Consider the following 21,119-nt stretch of genomic DNA (forward strand, 5'->3'; position numbering starts at 1 on the left):
ATTATAGTTGTATACGCGTCGCATATTTAAAAAAAAAAAAGATTTACTATTAAAAAATTAATTAATTTTTATATAAATATCATATTTACTCACTCTTTTTTAAATGAGTTATTGACACTTACGTACTCTATAATTACAAATATGATTTTTCTTCTTCCATACATGCAGCAATCTTCGTAGACATTTACATATTGTCGGGTATCCAGAAATCGTAAGGCATGAAAGTAGTAGCGAGTGTGTATTTTGTAGAGACTTCGGTGCTATAAGATTGGGATAAAATTGATATTTCAGTTCGGTACCGACTCGGAAAGTATACGTGGAAATGAGATTTTTGTGAAATGTTTCAAACATGTTGTGTGCCACACGTTGAATGGGATTGATCAGCCGTGTTGGGAGGACTCCAATGTCACCACACGTGAATACGTGATTGCCTTTGCCTTACATGGGAATTAAGAAGATGCCATACACGACTTATGAGGCCTTGGAATTTGAAGTGCCACCACATGATCCTCAATAATTAAGGTATGTTTGAAGAGATAATTATTTTTAAATATTTTTAAATATTTTTCAAATACAAAATATTTTTTAATTTTAAATTATTAACTTTTTTATCTAATCATTATAATTTTTTTAAACTTTTGAATAAAACATAAAAAAAATACTACTTTTTAAAATAAAAATTATATTCAAATAATTTTTTATTTTATTTTATAATATCTTTATTCAACTTTTTCTTTCTTATTTTTTAAAACTCAATAAAATATTTTAACTTAAAAACCATTTTAGTACCATTTGTAGATATACATATTGATATTCTAAATATCTACAAAGAACCTTAGAGTCTAGTCCAAACTTTTTAATGTAGTTGGCCTTTTCTGCAACTTAATTCTAGGTTTTGACTAGTAGATTAAAGAAATGATATTTTGTAATTGTAAAGTGTGAAACGTTATGTAATCATTTTAAAAAAAAATAAAAAATATAAGACTCATATAAAAAAATTAATTTTTTAATAATAAGCTTTACTCTTTTTTAAAACGATTGTACAGCGTTTACATATTTTACGATTGTAAGTAATATTACTCGATAAGATAACATGCTTAGTAATTATTGATTACTCAACAATCATCATTATTGACATGGCATTGCCACGTCAGCTCTTGCACATAACATATTTTATGTACGGAGTCGGAAATATATATTTTACTTTTTCTATATTGTGAATGGTTTCAGCCTCAAGGACCATTATCTCGACAATATTGTCCTCGTAATTTCAACACAGTAAATTTCATGAGTTTAGTCTTCTTAAAATAATATTATAAAAATAATAAATATGAAGTTTATGTAATAATATTAGTTTATTAAACGAATCGAAGAGCAAAAGCTTAGCCGATTATAAACAAATCGGTTCGTTTAAATTACAATCGTAATATCAAAATAAAAAATGTTCTTAAACTATGTATGGGCTGGTAGGGCTTTAGGCCTTATGTGTACAGATTTGTTCATTAAAGCCTCTTCTGGCGGGCTGGCTTAGGCCCAAAGCCCAAAATTTTCAAGTCTCAACCCAAAAAACTTATTCCCATAGCCTTCTAGGATTGGAAAACAACGTCGTATTGTAAGATGATTTATCTCTCCCTCTCGGCGTGTATATATATATCATCTCTACGAATGTTTGTTGCAGCTGCCATCGCTTCCCCTTAAACCCTAATCTCTGTGTTCCCCTTTACCGTGTAAGCAAAAACCCTAGCCCCTCCTCTTCTCCCTCGAATCATCCGCACTAAAAATGGTACTCTCTCTCTCTCTCTCACACACACACACACACACACACACACACACACAGTGGGTTTGATTATTTTCGTTATTCGTTCATTATGCGTGTTGCTGTTGTATGTTCTTTGCAGACAGGGGAGGCAGTCAATCCAAAAGCGTATCCCTTGGCCGATGCGCAGCTCACAATCACAATAATGGATCTTGTTCAACAAGCTGCTAACTACAAGCAGCTCAAGAAGGGCGCCAATGAAGGTCTCTGCTTTCCAACCCCAATTACAGATTGATAGTGGTTTGCTTTGCTCTTCAAGGAACGTGGTTTATCCCCTTTTTAGAAAAACATAAACTTGTAGATGATTTTTGATTATTCGAATGAAACAATAAGGTTCTAAACAAACGATGAGTTTTCTATTTAGTTCTTGGGTCAATTTTCTTTTGTTTTATTGACATTGGTTATATTTTCTTAATGGGATTTCAGCCACAAAAACACTGAACAGGGGTATTTCTGAGTTCATAGTGATGGCTGCTGACACCGAGCCTCTTGAGATCCTTCTCCATCTTCCACTGCTTGCCGAAGATAAGGTATTTTTCATTCCCTTAATCACTTTCTTGAATAAACATACTCATATAAGATTTTAATGTTTGATATATCTTGGTTTTAGGTGGAGTTAGCTTTATGTAATTGGTTTGTTATGCGTCTATTAAATTTCACCTGTTTATACTCTTCCTGTTTTGCCTGTTAATATAATTTTGTTTGATGGTGAATTTTACTTCACATAGTCATTATTGATTACTTGGAAAATCGGATCAGTTGGTGGATTACATTTGGTCAAGTGCCTGTAATGAGATGCAATTCCAATTTAATTGATTGTGTTTGTCATGTTTTATGTTTTCGATTGTTTGGGTAAATTTGGAGGGAAAGTAGTTGTAAACCTATGGATGTTTTCAATTATGATATCTATTTTTCAATCTTTAAATTCTATTCTGCCTTTACCTGCTTCCCTTCCCTCCCCCTCATTCTCTCCTCTCTTCAGCTTTTCTCCCATGAGTTGGTGTTGATTAAACCATGGGGCAAATGACAGTCCTTAATATTTTATATATGCTATATATTTTTTATGGCTTGGTCTAACAATAGAGTACGAATTGCAATTGCACTATTACTCACAGCTATGACAGCTTGAACCCCAAAACTCAACCTTTGTAGGGTTAGTAGGTTGCAAGGTCATTGGAATTGTGACAAGCTATATTTCATCTCATCTCATTTCTCAATAATTTAGTCTCCAAGTTTCTTGCTTGTAAATTGAGGCAGTCAATGGGTAGTATGTCCATTAAGATAGACTATTATTGATACAAGGTGAATGGTGGGGGCTTTGGCAATATATCCATTTTGAAGCCAATATTCTATATTGTGTGCTGGAAATTTCTGTTTTTGAAAGCAAGTTTGTCAATGCTGGACTTACTGATAAAAGAAAAATTGTCAATGCTGGGTTGTCTGGTTTGCACGTTTCTTGACTACCATATTTGTGACTCTTGCATGTTTGGGTTGTCTGGTCTGCATCTGTAGCCTTTGCTTTGTATTCATAGCAGCTAACTTGTCTTATATTTTGGATGCTTTCATTAGCTTTATAACTAACCAAACTATTAATTTGTCTTATTTGCATTTGCTGTATAAATAACAAAACTAATATGATTGATTTTTATATAGATGGATGTTTTCTGTGGCTAATGCCATGCATTGGTAGGGAACTCTGATTTTTTTATGATATTTAGTTGCAATACAGTTTGTATATTCTGTTGATTCTAGAAAGGTTGGCACTGGAATCTTTACAAAGTCAAATAATTCATGAAGTGTCTGGCACCTACCATATGTGAACTGTACTAGTATTGATCAATAATATATTAATAGCACTGCCATCCTGGTCATGTGACTAAGGAAGAAGTTTGGATCCCTTTCTTGTTCAACTTGAGCTGAGGCTGTTACCTCTGTTTGAGCTATGAAACACTTGATCTTATGCATCCCTCTTCCCACTGTTCTTTCTTGGCAAGAACATGGAACTTGACCTTCACGTACTATTTTTATTTCCTTAAAATAAAAGCTGAAAAGCAAGAAGTGAGTTTTAGGATTTTATAGCTACCATATAAGTAGACTGTTTCCCCTGTCTTCTTTCCATTCAGATCCATGTAACTTTTTATTTTTTCAATTTGGCAGAATGTGCCCTATGTGTTCGTCCCTTCAAAGCAAGCACTTGGCCGAGCTTGTGGAGTGACCAGGCCTGTTATTGCCTGTTCTGTAACAACTAATGAGGGAAGCCAATTGAAATCCCAAATACAACAACTCAAGGTGCTTATTGTACTGATTGCCTTCTGATATTGTGCTATATCCAATAAATGTTGTGTGCTTTTCTTTGTTGAATTTGGCCATGGATTCTGAGATTTTGGTTGTGAAATACAGGATGCCATTGAGAAGCTTTTGATATGAAGTGCAATGGAGTGCGTGTTCGGTATGATGGGCTTCTTGGATCACATTGGTCGCTCCTTTAGAGGCTTTGACTGATGAAGTTGTGCCATGAGTGTCTTAATTAAGATTTTTACTTCTATGCGATGTGAGCAAATACTCTTAAAATTATATTTGTGAGCAATTTGCAGGAATGATATTTAAACTTATGTTACAACAAGTTTGATGTAATTTTATTTGATTGTTGCCTGCAGTTGAAATTGCCCAACTTGTTCTCTTTTTTCTGTACTTTTTCTTTTTGGTTTCTTTTATGTACTATGGTATTATTCCACTGATCTTGAGCTAAGCTTTTATTTTTATCTACCGTACTGGATATTGGTTTTAGTTTTGTCAACTAGAAGTTGGTGTTTCATTTTTTGGACTTGGTGACAAGTTCGAGTTTTCACTCGCATTTGAATAGAAATTAAGCCAAGAAAACTCTTTGATCAAGGACGTTGGGACTTTATGTTACACAAAGCTGTTTGGTCAAGTTCTCTACTATTATTCCCACATATGCCTGTACTCCTGCCTTTCGTAAATCCTACCCAAGGAATGAGCTCTTCAGAAGTATTGACATTTGACATCTTGATGGTGTGGTGGTTTGATCGATCCAGAAGGTTGAAGACCGTCGTTTGATGCTGCCTGATAATTATAATTCTGGAAAATTAGTTTGGATATGCCCTTCTAAGAAAGGACAATGCTACTGTCTTCAGTATGTACCGATGGACGTGTCTCCGGCTGACCTGGCAAAGATTTGAAGCTTACAATTTACAAACTTCTTTTTTTTTGAATCAAAACCTCGGATATTTCAATTAACAGAACTTGAATCAATACAATTTGCATTTCTAAAAACTTGTAAAGCTATAAATTCTGGACATTCCTCTACCCATATCTTCTCTTGATCAAACTTAAAAAGAATTCTTTGCTAACAAATGAGCCACCTCGTTCCCTTATCTTCGGAGAAGCTGCACTCTCTAAGCTATTCTCTCGTTCAAAACAGTCTTGACATCTTCTATAACATGGCCAACAGAGGACAGATTCTCCTCCTCACTATGGACTTCTTTCACCACCACTTCAACATCTCCTTCTAAGATTACTTTGTTGAAACCAAGTGAATTACACAGCTCCACTGCAAACCAGAGGGCCACAATTTCAGCCTCCACGGGATCTTGTACTGGGTTCTTTTTGTAACAAGCACAGGCCATGATATCTCCTTTATCATCTCTCAAAGACTATGCCTAATCCCAAGCTGTGTTTACCAAGGGAAGCATCCCAATTTGCCTTGATGAAACCTTGAATAGGTTTTATCCACCTATGATTAGCTCTTTCACCCCCTTTTGCCTCATTTGACACTGAAAATTCTTGACCCTTTTCATTTCCTTGAGCATCTTAAAAGTCATCAAGAGTTGCCTTGGCTGTTCTAACCAAGCTCTCAGGGTCCTTGAATTTATCTTCAAAGATAACGAATTTCTTCTTATCCATAACATGCGCATCAATACAGCAGCAAGTTCTAGCTCCACATAAGACAATCTGTCCATGAATTTATCCCATAACAGTAGAAAATTATCTTCTGCACTAGTCCATTTTTTAGCAGCTCTAAAGGATACTGCCCATACATATCTTGCTGCTGGGCACTGCCATACCACATGCATAGCTGTCTCCTCCTCTTGACCACACACTGGATAGATTGCAATTTCCACCAATTTCCTCTTCCACAGGTTCTTCTTTGTAGCTAGTAGGTCATCCCCCATTTTACATAGGAAAGCTTTGGTTCCTCCTGGAACCTTCAATTCCTAAATACTCTTCCATTTCTTATCAATTTCACATTCTTTAGAGGTTTCACCTTTAAGGGATATTTTTCTGCCTTGCTCTACAAAGTAAACACTCCTCATAGCGAAAGATCCCTTATTAGAAGGCCACCAAATCATTTAGTCATCTGAGCCTAACTTACTCAAACTGATGCTACAAATCAGATATGCTTCCTCCTTAATGAAGATTTCCCTCACCAATTCCTCATTCCACCCATTTCCATCATAATTCAATAAATCAAAGACCCTTGCATTGCTATCAAGCATCTTAACAGGAGATTGAACACTGAATGCTGATGGAGAATTAAGCCACTTGTGACCCCACACATTGATGCTTTTCCCATTCCCCACTCTTCACCTCAACCCCTCTTTAAGCAAGTTCAAAGAACTCCAAATACTCCTCTAAATTAAAGAGAGATAATTACCCAAACTAGCATCCAGCAAGTGTTTTGCTTTATAATACTTCTCTCCAAATATGGTGGCTCCCAAAGAATTAGGAAATTGCAGAAACCTCCATGCTTGTTTGGCTAATAAAGCTGTATTAAAGCTTTCAATATCCCTAAATCCCATACCTCATTTTTAATTTTTGAATCTCCATGTTTTCCCAACTTTGCCATTGAATCTTCTTTTCCCCCTATGCACTGTCCCACCAGTACCTAGATAACATGTTATTAATCTCTTTACACAGGTTCTTAGGCAATTTAAAAACACTCATCGTATAGGTAGGTACTGCTTGCAACACAACCTTGATTAACACTTCTCTACCAGCAGGTGATAGATACTTGTTCTTCCAACAATTAATTTTTTGCCATATCCTATCTTTTATACTTTAGAGTCATATTTGGATCTTCCAACCATAGAGAGTAAACCAAGGTATTGTTCATAGCATCATCCACAGGCAACAGATCCCCCTTCCTTCAAAATTAAGGTCAGGTCCTCATCCTTTGTATTTGAGCTAAAGAAAACAGATGTTTTTTCCTTATTCAGAAACTGACTCGAGGCCCTTTCATAGACCTTTAGTAGTTCCATAAGCTTCTGCCATTCCTCATCTTTTGACTTACCAAATAGGACATAATCATACGCAAAAAATAAATGATTTATCCTAGTGCCTCCTCTTGCCATAGTCACACCTCTTAGAAGGCCATTTGCATCAGAATAATTGAGCAAATAGCTCAATCTTTCTGCACATACCAAGATCAGATAAGGGGAAATGAGATCCCCTTGTCTCAAGCCTCTCTTTGGAACAATTCTCCTTTCTGGCTTGCCATTAATTAAGATTGAGTAGCTCAGTGTCGACACACATTCCATGATAAGATTTATCCATTTTTCACAAAACCCAAGCTATTTCATAACAGCCTCTAGGTAACACCATTCAATCCTATCATAAGCTTTAGACATGTCCAACTTGATAGCTATAGATCCAACCTTGCCTTTTAATCTAGTCTTCATAGAATGGAGGGCCTCATAGGCCACCATAATGTTATCAATAATCAGCCTTCCTTAGATGAATGCACTCTGTTGGGGAAATAACTACTGCTAACACCTTCTTAAATCTGTTAGTCAATACTTTAGAAGCAATTTTATAGACCACGTTGCATAGACTGATAGGTCTGTAATCACTAACCACACCTGAATTTTTAACCTCAGGAATAAGGGCTATATAGGTGTACCATTTAAGAACTTCAAGATAGCTTCACACACCTTATCACCAAAAATATTCCAATGATTTTGGTAGAAGCAAGCCCCTAAACCATCTGGTCCAGGAGATTTCAGTGGGGTCATTTGTTTGATTGCCAATTCAATTTTAGCTTTATAGAAATCTTTTGATAAGCTTTCATTTATCTCTTTAGTCACTCTTGGCTTCATCGCCCTAAGGTAATCATTTAACTCCTCTTGGGATGGTTCCAAAGAAAATAACAACATCTCAAAATAACCATGAAAAACTTCTTCTATATCCTTCCTGCTAGTCAGCTTGCATCTCTGCTCATTGCCTCCTTCTCTCATTGGCACAAGCATGCAATATTTAGTGTTTCTATCTCCATGTTTGTACCAATGCCTTTTAGCCTTTTGTCTCCACTTCAAATCCTCCTGCTTAAGCAAACCATCCAAATCTTTTTGAAATTTCTGACTAAGAAATATTATGGCTCCCTTCATCCACCTGTAGAAGCTTTAAAGCCTCAGATTTTTCATTGATCTCTTTCACCTTATACCTCCATAGGCTTCTGCTCCACCTCTTCAAAGATCCTGTGCACCCATCAATCGACCTCTTCAGTTTCTCAAAAGGTAATCTTCCAAAGTCTATTTTCTTCCAGCCCTCCCTCTCCACTTGTTCACAGTTTGTTTCTGTAGCCCACCATGCCTCATTCCTGAAATTTGTGCCACCATATATTTAAATCCCATCTGTTTGTGAGTAGCTCAAAAGTACAGGTCTATGGTTTGAGCTTGTGGCAACTAAAGTCTCCACATTAATCTCCTTATGGGTCTCCATCCAAACTTTGTTAGCAACCACTCTATCCAGCCTTTCTTTTGTAAAAGTGTCATTCCCATGCCTATTACTCCAAGTGAATTTGTTTCCTTTCCACCCTAGATCTGATAACCATCCATCCTCCAAAGCATTCCTAAAGTTGTTCATCAAATTATCTCCTCTAGGCCTTCTCCCTTCCTTTTCATCATTGGTGAGTATTTCATTAAAGTCAACAATTACACACCATCCCTTATCACGAGCAGGCTTGAGAGAAGTTAATAAATTCCAGATCTCTTGCCTCTTGCTAGCCTCAGGTTGCCCATAAAACCCTGTTAAGAGCCATTTTTTCCACCCTTCATTGTCACATACCCACACACTTATGTGTCTTTGTGTAAAATTCAATATTTTCACCATTCCCTCCTCTTTCCAAAACAGTACTAAACCACCCCCTCTATCGTTCCATTCCACCCCAAAACATCCTGCCATTCTCAACCTCCTTCTCATGCCTTCCAACCTATTTGTCCTCATTTTAGTTTCCATCACAAACACCACACTAGGCAACTTTTCCTCCACCAAACAACAGAGATCTTGAACTATCCGAGGGTTGCCAAGCCCTCGGCAGTTCCAACTTAGTATTTTCATAATCCTTGGCGGGGCTGTTTAGCAGCCTCTGCCAATTCTTCTTGTAACTTTCATTCCTCTCCTATAGAAAATTTTTGCTTCTTTTTTTCCATCCCCGCTTTATGCCGCTCAACTCTCCCTCACAAGGCCTTTTAGTTGCTAAAACATGGCTCAAACCCACACTCCTTTTACCCATAACCTGAGCCTTTCTTTTCCAGGATTTCCTTTTTTTGAACATAACCTTTAATACCTCATCGTCCTCCTCCCTCACCTTCTCCATTGAAACTATCTCATTTATCTGAGTTTCTTTCACAACCTTCTCCACTCTCATTTTTTTCTTTTGAACCTGCCTCAATACCCTGTGTTTCCTTCACAACCTCCTCATACCTCATATCCCCATCAGTGACCTTGAGATCATTATCACCCTTAGATTCCTCTGCCCTTTCACTCAAATTCTTTTCAACCCCTTAAGTAGCATTAACCTCCACCTGCATCATCCTCTTTTCTTCTCTCAATTCCTCATTCCCTTCATTATAGTTTGACTCCACCTCTTTCTCTACCTCCACCCTCCAAGACCCCATTCTTCTGTTAACTCCACTGTAATCATAACTGTTCTTCCTCCTCCCTGTTGAGGTAACTCTCAACCAAGCCCCAAATTGCTCCTCCTTTTTCATTACTCCCTCCACTCAGGTCTTTTGTCTCACTGCAACCCTTGGAATCATGTATGATTTTACCACATGAGAAGCAAAGAAATGGTAGTTTTTCATACCTGAATGGGATCCACAAGCTATTGCCCTAAGCTGAGATGGTTCTTCCCCTTGCCAGAGGCTTTGTGAGGTTCGTTTCTATAAGAACCCTTAGATAGTTTCCCCAGCCACTTCCATCTCCCTTCACATCGATGCCCATCACCTTCCCCACTGTGTTTCCCGACTTTTCTCCTCTCTGTTTGGTCATGAAAGCCAGAGGCAAGTTGTACATATGCACCCATAGCTCTTCATGATCAAAGCATATCTTCATTGGAGGCGTGAATCCATCAAACACCTTGAGCACCATCAACTGATTATCAAACAGCCATGGCTTCCCTTCCCACACTCTCTGTTTGTTTGCATGGTTTGCAAATATAATGACAAACACATTCTTGACTATCTCTAAAAACTTCACTACCTTGCTGAGTTTCTACACCTTGGCCATCATGGTTTCCAACACTTCAGAACTTATCTTCCTCTCCAATCACAGTTTTCCAACCAGGCTACATTCTCCTTTGCTCATTATTTCCTCGAGTAAATCTTCATCTAGCTCTACATTCATTTTTTCTTCATCGGTTAGCTTGAGCTTATCCCATTGTTTATACAGATTTTCCATCGTCTCCACTCTCTACTTCCTCCAACACCTTTCTTACGTACCACCAACAAAAACCTTCCTCAATCCACCAAGAGTTGAAGCAGAGTCTTCCTCTCGAATGAATCTTTCTGCCACCCTGCACTGGTCAGAGGACCACCTTACACTACCTTTGTGCCACCGTACACCCTGCTCTGCCACAAGCTGTTAGAATCTTCCTAGGGTATAGTGTTACCCACTTTTCCTCTCTTTCCTCTAACGTAATAGAGAGAGAAGACTACCATTCCAAAGGAATTTCTTAGTAATGTTACTCTGAATAATTTACACTCTTTTTAGTTTTGCTTTTCTCAAATTCTGATATATTTTTTCCCTAAAGAAATAACCCATTGCAATGTGAGTTAATTTAATCCATTAATTTTTGGTAGTGCTACTATGCCACTCAAGTTTGCCCACTTAGTGTGCGCCTAGTGTAAATTGCATTTTTTTTTGCCTTTTATTTTAAATCTTTTTTAAACATTATTAAATATTCTTAAAAAATAAAAAAATACCAATACACTAATAGTTACTTCTTTAACCATAAAGTAAATAAAAAAAAAAAAATACATAAACGGTCAAATTAAGGGGACAAAATTAGGCGACATATATCATTTTCCTTAATTTTTCTATATACTTTAAATGAAAACACGTTCCAACTTAACAAATTTCCGCGTATGTTTTCATTTTTTTCTGAAATCATAATCAATAAGACTTTATAATAAAATCATATTTCTTATTAAAAAAATATAAACCTCGATGCTTACTTATTGTTGTACAGTAATTAAATCATAATGGGTTTCGACTCTTGACATCGAAGTGGGCGTGCCGGAGTGGTTATCGGGCATGACTAGAAATCATGTGGGCTCTGCCCGCGCAGGTTCGAATCCTGCCGCTCACGTTTTTTTACATTCCCCTGTTATTTAATTGTCTCCCATAAGCTTCCCCCTCCAATTTGATATTAGTTTTTCACGATTCAAGATAGCCATCGTGCACTGATTTCAATTAACCACTTTCTTCATTTCAATCAAATGTATGCATCAACTCAAGTAAATAATTATATGTAAAAACTTGACCCTCCATGTTCAAGGGTTCCAAGTCCAAGGAATGCATGCTCTCTCTCCCGTCCTCCCATTCTCTCGCTGTCTCTCAAAGCCTTCATTTCTAATCCTATGCATTCAGCCATTCTACATATCTCCTCAGATTGTGGGTGGGACATGTCACCTGATGAGAACCTGTGCAAATACAAGGAACTACCAGCATCACTAGCATCCACCCAACTGAACCCTATTACCTTCTTCACCCCTCTTTCTCTCATCCCTTTCCTTATTTTTGCTACCTTTTCCCATTGCCCCTTCTCCGCGTACAAGTTGGACATCAATACATATGAACCTGATCCCATTGGCTCCATCTCCATCAAAGCATCAGCTATCCTCTCCCCCATCTTCACATTCCCATGCATCCTGCAAGCCCCAAGCAAGCTCTGCAGCACAGACAATCCTGGCTGTCCCGGAATCTGGCCGACCAAGTTCTCTGCATCCTCCAATCTTCCTGCTCGGCCAAACATATCCACCATACAAGAATAATGCTCTGGGGATGGTTCAATTTGATATTCTTCAACCATAGAGTTGAAGAGCTGATGGCCCACAACAACCATCCCCTTCCTACCACATGCGGTAAGTACAGAAAGGAAAGTGATTGAGTCAGGTCTTACCCCTTCCCTCTCCATCTCCTTGAAGAATCTTAACACTGATTCATAGTCTCCGTGTCTAGCATAGGCGGAAATAATTGCTGTCCAAGCAAATTGAGTTTTCTGGGGCGTGTCAGTGAAGACTTTTTCAGACTCGCAAATGCTCCCACGCTTTGCATACATGTCAAGAAGAGCTCCTGACACAATTGGGTCAGAGTCAAATCCTTGTTTTATTAAATAAGAGTGGCATCGCTGGCCGTATTTTAAAGAAATATCCTCAGCAGCACCAATTGCACTCAAGACACTACCAAATGTATATTGGTTTGGCTTGGACTCGGTGATTGCTGAAAGAAACGTGCACAGGGCTTCTGGATAAAACCCATTCTGAGCATACCCAGAGATTAAAGCATTCCATGATATGGTTTCCCTGTAGTCAAGCTCCTCAAACACCCTCAGTGAGTCGTGCATGGTTGCAAACTTAGCATACATGGTAATGAGGCTATTGCAAACATTTGGTTCTGAAAAAAAGCTAGTCTTTATACAATACCCATGAACCATTTGGCCTTCTTCCACCATGTTCCTGATTGTTATAGCATGGATTAATCCGATAAATGTAACATCATTTGGATATACATCATCCAATCTCATCTCGTTGAAGAGGGATACAGCATCCTCGTCATTGACAGAAATCATCGTAGTCCAAGAGACTACATTGCGTTCATTCATGATCTGAAAGACCAATTTTGCATCTTCAACGACCTCACATTTTGAATACATTGAGATCAAAACATTACAAACTGAAACATGTTTCTCATATCCTCTTTTTATAATCAAACCATGTATCTGTCTCCCAAGCTCTAATGTTACTTCATAACCACAAGCCGAAACTGCACTAGTAAATGATACATGGTCAAGCGTTATCCCTTCTCTCACCATTTTAATGAAAGCCAAAATCGCTTCTAAGCTGTGATTTCCCTCCTGAGCATACCCTGATAAGATTGCATTCCATGAGACCAAATCCCTTTCTGGCATTTCATCAAACACTGTCCTAGCTTCCATTAATTGCCCGCATCTTGAATACATTGATATAAGTGCATTTGCAACAAAAACTTCACAATAAAATCCAAATTTGATTGCAAGCGAATGCAATTGCAACCCGAAGAGAAAACCTTCGTCGTCTGAACAAAATGCAAGAACTGTAGAATAAGTCACGGGATCAAATGCAATCCCATTTAAGTTCATCCGAAGAGCAAAAGCCAACGCATCCTCACTCTTTGGGAACCCCGAGAGCATGGTATTCCAAGAAACAATATCTGGTTCGATCAACTTCTCAAAGATACATAAAGCCTTTCCAAACTGTCCAGATTTACAATACATATTCATCAAAGAATTCGAGACGGTAATGAACGAAATAAACCCAGAAGAAACAGCAAACCCGTGGATTTGGACACCGGGTTTTGGGTCTCTGCGACAAGCCTTGACAGCAAGCGCCACAGTAACTTCATCAACATTGCCGACAAAACCCAGTTGACACTGCTTCTTAAAGATATCAAGAGCTTGAAATGGAAAGTTTCTGTGCAAATAGTTGAGCATTGAACGGTTAATGAAGACGGTATTTGGCTTAAGAATTTGGTCGAACAGGTGGTGGCGTCCATGTTCGAGTGAGTGAAAGCCTATAACGCTACTTGACCGTTGCCTGGGTATTATTCCACTGAGGGTTTTGAAATCAAGTCGGCGAGCTACCATGAGAATCTAACGGTCCACTGTTGGGATCAGAAGAGAACCTTAACACCCTTCTAAAACCAACACTTCTCTCTTTGCTACTTCTAAACCCTTGAGTTAAAACCCTTCCGGAAGGGCCAGAGAAGCTTTAAACCCTTCTACAACCATACTCACGGACCTTAAAAAGCTTCCATTAATTGGATTCTCTTAACGCAACCAAGTTGTTCGTTTAACAAAGATATTCAATGGAATTATGTTTATAATTTATTCATTCAAAGGAATTAAGACACATTTTAAGTAACTAATATATAAATCAATAATTATAATTAAGAAAGACAAAATTTAAAATGAACCACGATATTACCCTTTCATCAATTAGCACTTTCATCGTTATAGGAAATTTGTCATTATTAAATTATGTTTTATTTTCTTTTTTGTTGGAGGAAAAAAGTTTGAGGAAGCAAACGGGATGGAGGGGCTTAATGTTAGAGTGATCCATCAATTTCAGGAAGCAAATCAAGCTGCGGATTTTTTGGTTAAGCAAGGAGAATTGAAAAGAAATATTATTTATGAGGCAAGCCAACAAATTCTTTTGTTTTTAAAAGGTATTGTTCGGGTAGATAAGGTGGGTTTTCCTACCATTCGTTTATAATTTTTTTGGCCTGTTTAGCATTTTTTTTTTATCTACTCAGGCCTGTTAGATTTACCAGTGGTTTGTCTAATAGGTTTATATAGACTTTTTGAAACTTTATTTTTTCGTGTTTTGCTTTTGTTGGTTTGTATTTGAGAGGATTTTATTGTTCTTACCTATACTTCTTCAGATGCTTGGCTTGTAACCACAATATTTCTCCGTCACAAGTAAAGAACTTGTCAATAAATTTAAGATGGGGCCACTATTAGACATGTAGATACCGGCTTTTTTTAAAAAAAAAAAAAAAAACAAAACCATAGTAACACCATATCCGTTGGAAATCTGATCATATAGGAAGAGCCTATATATTAAGGTGAATGCATATTCGGATTTGAACTCATGCCAAGACCTTTACAACCTATTTGGGTCTGACCCAAAAACCATTGGGCCACTACTTTGCCAATAAGTTTATCCTTTTTTTTAATATATAAATATATAGTCTATTTTTTAACGATAATATGGAGCTTTTAATATTATTGGAGTGAGATGAGACTGAGTTGATCCACCTGTTTTTTAACCACATCTACACTAATACTTTCTTTAATATATTAATACATAATCACGTCACAATTATCAAACAAATATTGAGCAAGCCAACAAGTTGGACGTTATCATTTATGGCATGATCTGATCCTCTAATTCCACATAAAGTAGATTGCATTAAAGAACTGTTTTCTTGATCTGCATGCCACAAACTATGGCAAGTCTCATTAAACATGACATGACTAGTCGTCTTGGTGCATGAAAAGCACATAATTTGGGATAAATACAGCCAAGTAATCATCATCAGTGGCAAAATGTCTTTATCCTTAATATAGAGAGGTAGCTAGCTGGGGATGAATATAATATGCTTATTCAGAATCAACATGATTATACCCACAATTGGCAAATGGCTCCAATTATTTGAGATTTATATGGTCTTGTAAAATTTTGGCAAAATTGAAGAAATTTATGGCATAACTCATATCATAAAACTGATTTTTTAAGAGAGAATTGTTCATTTCTTATAAATATATTTAAAATCTTATCCTCAGATAACGTGTGATTATTCCCAATACCCTCCTCACGTGTAGGTCAGTATCTTTTTCTAAACCTTGTCACGGGATAAGTAGTATGGGCTTCCATTCGTCTTGTGACAGACTCTAATATCACGAATGAAGGACCCACACTACTTACTCCGTGACAAAAATTGAAAAAATATTGGACAACACGTGAGAGAGAGTGTTGATGAATAATCTCATATTGTCTGTGAACAAGATCTTGGACATGTTTATAAAGAATGAATAATCATCTCTTATAAAATCAGTTTTATGAGATAAATTATGCTTATGAATTTATTCAAAAATAAGATTACTAAATAATTAAAAGTATGGTAGATACGGGAGAAAAACCCCACCAAATATCCCAAACAAATATTACATTGCAACAAACAAAAACAAATCAGAAAATATAACCTAATTATGATTCCAGTCCCATAATTTGTATTGACTTATATACGTACAGTTTACAAAGATAAGCAAGAAGTAGCTATATATTTAATGTAAAAAAGACAATACAAAGGCCTTAAAGTTAATTTCTAGAAAAAAGACGAGAAAACAATCTGAAAATAATATAATAAGTCATCGTAACATGACTGGTAAGTTAATCTCTGTCCGTTAGAAGTGGTTGAAGTGAAAAAGAGCTAGAACAGATCGAGGCCAGTAGGCAGCGGATGGCAAAGATCATGGACGAATGAGAGGTGACACTTCACCTAGCCTCCAGTGCTTTGAATAAAAAAAAAAAAAACAGAAAAGTTTAGAAGTGCCTTGCATTCTCGTTGCCCTCACCTCTCCCTCAAGGGTGTCTTGCATGCGTCCTACTCTGGCCTTCAAACCACCCTTATCCTTGCAAAAAAGATTAAAAAAAACAAAAAAAACGCAGATATCATTAGAAGAAATGATTACCACAAACTTCCAAGAGGGAATCGCATCAAACTGATCAGTGGCCTTTATGGAACCTCTGATTACGATTAAAAAAAATTACTTGATACCTTTGTTTAATGCGCATCGCTTTACAGATGTAGATGGGAACGCCATTGAACTTGGATTTGACTTCTAAACCAAGCATATTGATCTTCATTTCTCTTAGATTCTCACAGATGCCAAGAGCTTGTTTGTGCGCACTCATGTTTTTAGTTGCATTGCTCAAACCCAATAAGAAATTTAATATTGGCCTGGAAGTTAGGATATGTAAAAACATGGAACGTGGTCGAGATAACTGAAAAAGGGAGTGCACACAAACAAGGAAAGAAGGTCACTACAATAAATTTGACCTTTTCCACCGATTTTAAAACCGTCCCAAAAAGAATTGCTACAAATATACCTTATTTCCGGCGATTTTTAAGTCGCCGGTTAGTTTCCAGTGCATAGTTGGGAAATGGAGGAAAATAATTTATACTTCACTTTTTGCGACGACTTTTCTACCTTTAGCGACGAGTTTGGTCGCTGCAACAAAGAAAGTTTAACTGTAGTGGTGTTATAGTTTCGTCGATTAGAAAAATTGCTGCAATTGATGCTATTTACGGCGAACATTGTCGCTGTAAAAACATATGCGGCAATTTAAGCTTATTAGCGGCGAATGAAAATCGCTGGAAAAGCTAATAAAATTTAAAACCTGCACGTTATATTTTCTCCTCATTTCTTTCCCTCCAGCCCTCTCCCTCTCCCTCTCCCCCGCCCCCCGCCCCCCTCTCTCCCCAATCCTTCTTCTCTTTCAAGCCTCCGCCACGCACAGCCTGTTACCAACGACCTCACCACTCCACCGCCACCTCACCTCGACGGCCACCCCCTCATTTTCCCCTAGCCCTCATGCCGATCTCTTGCCTTTTTCCTGAATCTGGCCTCACCTTTCTCTCTCTCTCATTTCTCTATATCGCCGTCGTTGGGGGTGCCGTTCGCCATCACACCTCGACGCTGTCAACAGTCCTCTGTTAGAGCCCTGTTCTCCTCCACACCTAGCTCAGCAGCCCGATGCCCTCCCTCTCTCCCTTGCTCTGTTCGTAACCCACGACCACAAGCTTTCCTCAGCGCCGCCGTGCTCCTCCAGAGCCACCACTCCACGCCAAGCAACCACCACGACCACCCCTGATATTGCCTTCAGATTTCACATATAGGTTCTTTTCATTTCTTTTATCTTTGCTTGATTTGGTTTAGTTCCGTTTGGAGATTGGGTTTTGTGTTTTGTACATGTACTGTAGAAATATCTGTGTGGTTTCTAGTTTGTATATGAGTTGTTGATATCATGCATTTTTCAATTATGGCTTTGAACCTAGATTTGGCGCATGCTGATGAACTTGATGTCTAATTTCCAGTTTGGGGGCAAAAGGGATTTATGAAGATAGATTTTATTTTTATTTGTTAGAACTTGAAAACATGAATAAGATTTTCCCATTATTAATATGAATGTTTTCTTGTTTTAATGATAGGTCCTAATAAATTCTTGTGTATTCAACGTTTGGAAAACCATGAATACACAAGAATTTATTCATAAATCACACTAATTTACTTTGTTTAACACTAATAAATCACACTAATTTTCTCTCACTATAGGTACTGTTAATATTTTTAATAATAATTTTATTTCCGTTGGTTTTAGTTGCCGTTGGTAAACGGGCTTGATTTCCTTAAGCCGTTTGTTATGAGCTTTATTGGTTTTCTTTATTGTTTTGACCGTTAAGCTCACTTTATTGTTTTTCATCTCATTAATTCCTAGACGTTGGGTCCATTATTTTTATTTCTTCCCGTTATGTCTATTACGTCGTCCAGAGTCTCTCTTAGTCCGGTTTATATATATTTGCTCTGGTATTTCAATATGGTAGTGTTATATACTTGAGAATAAGTGAGATAATAAATATAAGTTTAGAGAGTATATATTTTTGAGAGTATTTCCAAATAAAAGAAATGTATTTTTTTTTTTTTTTTTTGTGGAGCTTTGAGCTCAACCACTTGTGCAGAGTTGGTTCGGGTTATACGACGATCAGTTGGGCTGTTGTATCTTGGAGGAGTCAAGTCAAGAAGAGTTCAGCTGCACCGGTTAATTTGAGACTTTATACACTGCAGAGGGCTTGAATCTCCTTAAAGAAAATGATATTTCCATGCCTCAGTCCAAACTGATTTCATTTGAATGTTAATTTCATTATAATTTTTATTACATTATTGTATATTTCACTATCATGTACTATTAAACATAGAGAAAACAAAGTTTCTTTTAAAGAGAAAAGAAAAGAAATGAGAATGCCAAGTGATAGAGAATACAAAGTTTCTTTTTCGCGAATACAACTTCATTACCTAAAAATAAACTGAGTTATAGTTTAATTATAGTTGCTTGTTTTATTATGTCTTCTTTATTTTCAAATCTCTCAATGTACGAGAGAATGCCAAAAAAAAAAAAAAAAGTTTGACATTGTATTGATTTGATTTATAACTAATGAAGTATTGTAGTGGTGCCAACAAATAAACTTGAATTTTGATCTTCTGACTATAATTTGACCATTTAATCTCCTTTTATTATGAGTTTTATAACAGTACTGTACTTTTCACAATTTTGGTTTGTACAGCATATAACAACATACCGGTATATATATTGGTAATATCCCGAAAAAGATATGCAAATAATGGTTCTACCACCGGGCCCAGATAAAACTAACCTTAATGGATATCATGCAGAATGTCTGAATCTGCAGAAAGTATACAACCAAGTCGTGCCAATTATCTTATTGTAATTAAGAGATTTCCTCCACAAATCCTAAGGGAGATATGCATGTCATGTGGTGCTGGATGAAAAGGAAAAACAAAAAGCTGGATACCACCAATTAGTTTGCATGATAAAATAAAATAAATGCCATCCCTCCTTCACATGCACTTGGATCATAACATTCATGTGCAACACACAGATATATTTACACCCAATGAGGGAAGGGTAGGCCAAAATGCTCCTGTAGATCATAGGCCCAGCAGTGGTTGAGATTCATGTGATAATTGAGGAAGAGTCAAAAGGAATAAGAAAAATCCTTGATTGCAGATACTGGGGTCAGTGGAAGGAAGGGGAAAGATCGAGTACTTGGACCCACAAAGGGAATGTCTGGTTATGGGAGTGTTGTTTGGCCCTTTTTCTGCTGTTGAGTGGGTTAGCTTTTTCCATGTTAGATGTTGCTTTGATGCCTAATGGCCGGTGGAGGTGGGAGGCATGTGGGATCAAGTTATAGAGATTAGTGCTGTCAGTTGGTATGCTTGCTGTTGGATTATTGCATAATGCATAATTTGTCTACACACGTGAGAATTACAAGAACCAATGAAGGCACGTGCAGAGCACATGGACCAATGTGGGTGACTTTTTGTTGTCAACTCTCCAAATTATAGTGATTTCATTCAACCCAAACATTAGTCCTCCAACTCTTATAACTGCACTCCCAGCTAGCTAGCTATATAGGCACTTAGGTGTATCTTTATTGGCTTGACTAAATTCATTTTTAAAATTTAGTCAATATCATACTTTTTTCTATTTGTCTATTCCATTTAAATTCAACTCTCACATTAGATTATCTATTCACTCTCTATATAATAATAAAATATTATTAATTTAATAATTTCTTTATTTAATTTATTTTTATCACATTTTGTATCTCTACCAATTAAATATTAATAATAATTATATTCTAATTAAATTAATATTAAAAAAATCATATTTTCAAAAGTCATTTAATGCTAATAACAAAAAATATTTGATTAAACTCATTTAAAATTCTATCTAAATTCCTTAATTACAAACCAAATAGTATTTTTGCTTGGAGTGAGAAACTAATATTTTAATATTTGTTTAGAGTGAGAAATTAATATTTTAATATTTGGTGAATCAATTGTGGTTCTCCATATTTGGCTAACCACTGTAGCAAAAGTCTAAATTATTTTAGATTTGCCTAATTCAATGTAGGATGTTTTTGACATCAATTATACAAATTTTAGCCAACCTCCTCATTTGGCCAAGCCAATGAGGATGCTCTTATATATATTTGACATTTGTCTTGGACCATGTGCTTTCATTTTTACCAAAACTGATAAGAAACTCACGCTGGAGATACTGACCTTCTAAGTTTTATTTAAATTTAAAGAGTTTTGAAGCAGCTGGGGTTAAATTATTTGACAATGAAATGAAGGGTTTCCTATCTCCATCTAGTTAAGATCTCATGAGTCATGAGAATGTGATAGATCAGTCAATTTTCGATCTCATTAAACTACTTGAGAAAGTATCCACTTCATCATAGTACATATCAAAAGGAGATTTGAACTTCCTATAGTTTTAGGACTGTCATCAATAGTGTGCATGGATTCTGTCATATCTAAATCTAAAGAGTATAAAGCTTGTATATGAAGGACCTCTCCTAATAATACCTATTGATCAGGAGTCATAGATCAACATATGATCTGGAGATTGATAGTGGTAAGAGAGGACCTTAATCC

General features: G+C 36.8%; 2 protein-coding genes, 1 long non-coding RNA gene and 1 other non-coding gene across 4 annotated transcripts; 2 read left to right on the plus strand and 2 right to left on the minus strand.

Moving 5' to 3' along the window:
- Positions 1 to 1,628: 1,628 nt before the first annotated feature.
- On the plus strand, positions 1,629 to 4,578 carry LOC121250094 (NHP2-like protein 1). Its single transcript, XM_041149032.1, has 5 exons — positions 1,629 to 1,783; positions 1,899 to 2,019; positions 2,243 to 2,346; positions 3,974 to 4,105; positions 4,217 to 4,578. The coding sequence occupies exons 1-5, from the start codon at positions 1,781 to 1,783 to the stop codon at positions 4,241 to 4,243; spliced, it is 387 nt and encodes a 128-aa protein (XP_041004966.1). The 5' UTR covers positions 1,629 to 1,780; the 3' UTR covers positions 4,244 to 4,578.
- A 6,763-nt stretch (positions 4,579 to 11,341) lies between these two features.
- TRNAS-AGA lies at positions 11,342 to 11,423 on the plus strand. Its single transcript has one exon. It is a non-coding gene; the product is annotated as a tRNA-Ser (tRNA).
- A 147-nt stretch (positions 11,424 to 11,570) lies between these two features.
- LOC121248079 (pentatricopeptide repeat-containing protein At4g32430, mitochondrial) lies at positions 11,571 to 14,168 on the minus strand. The gene has a single exon (XM_041146436.1). It carries the CDS (start codon positions 13,956 to 13,958, stop codon positions 11,580 to 11,582), a length of 2,379 nt encoding a protein of 792 aa, XP_041002370.1. The 5' UTR covers positions 13,959 to 14,168; the 3' UTR covers positions 11,571 to 11,579.
- A 1,897-nt stretch (positions 14,169 to 16,065) lies between these two features.
- On the minus strand, positions 16,066 to 16,779 carry LOC121248673. Its single transcript, XR_005937497.1, has 2 exons — positions 16,648 to 16,779; positions 16,066 to 16,508 (listed from the first exon to the last, which is right to left on the minus strand). It is a non-coding gene; the product is annotated as an uncharacterized LOC121248673 (long non-coding RNA).
- Between the last annotated feature and the right edge of the window lie 4,340 nt (positions 16,780 to 21,119).

The sequence above is a fragment of the Juglans microcarpa x Juglans regia genome, chromosome 2D (assembly GCF_004785595.1).
Source record: "Juglans microcarpa x Juglans regia isolate MS1-56 chromosome 2D, Jm3101_v1.0, whole genome shotgun sequence".
Lineage (NCBI taxonomy): Eukaryota > Viridiplantae > Streptophyta > Magnoliopsida > Fagales > Juglandaceae > Juglans > Juglans microcarpa x Juglans regia.

Excerpts from the sequence above, each read along its gene's own strand:
- LOC121250094 (XM_041149032.1), top strand. Across the intron at positions 2,020-2,242 it reads CAAGAAGGGCGCCAATGAAG|CCACAAAAACACTGAACAGG; the intron begins GTCTCTGCTTTC and ends ATGGGATTTCAG. Across the intron at positions 2,347-3,973 it reads CACTGCTTGCCGAAGATAAG|AATGTGCCCTATGTGTTCGT; the intron begins GTATTTTTCATT and ends TCAATTTGGCAG.
- LOC121248079 (XM_041146436.1), bottom strand. The coding sequence starts at position 13,958 with ATGGTAGCTCGCCGACTTGATTTCAAAACCCTCAGTGGAATAATACCC.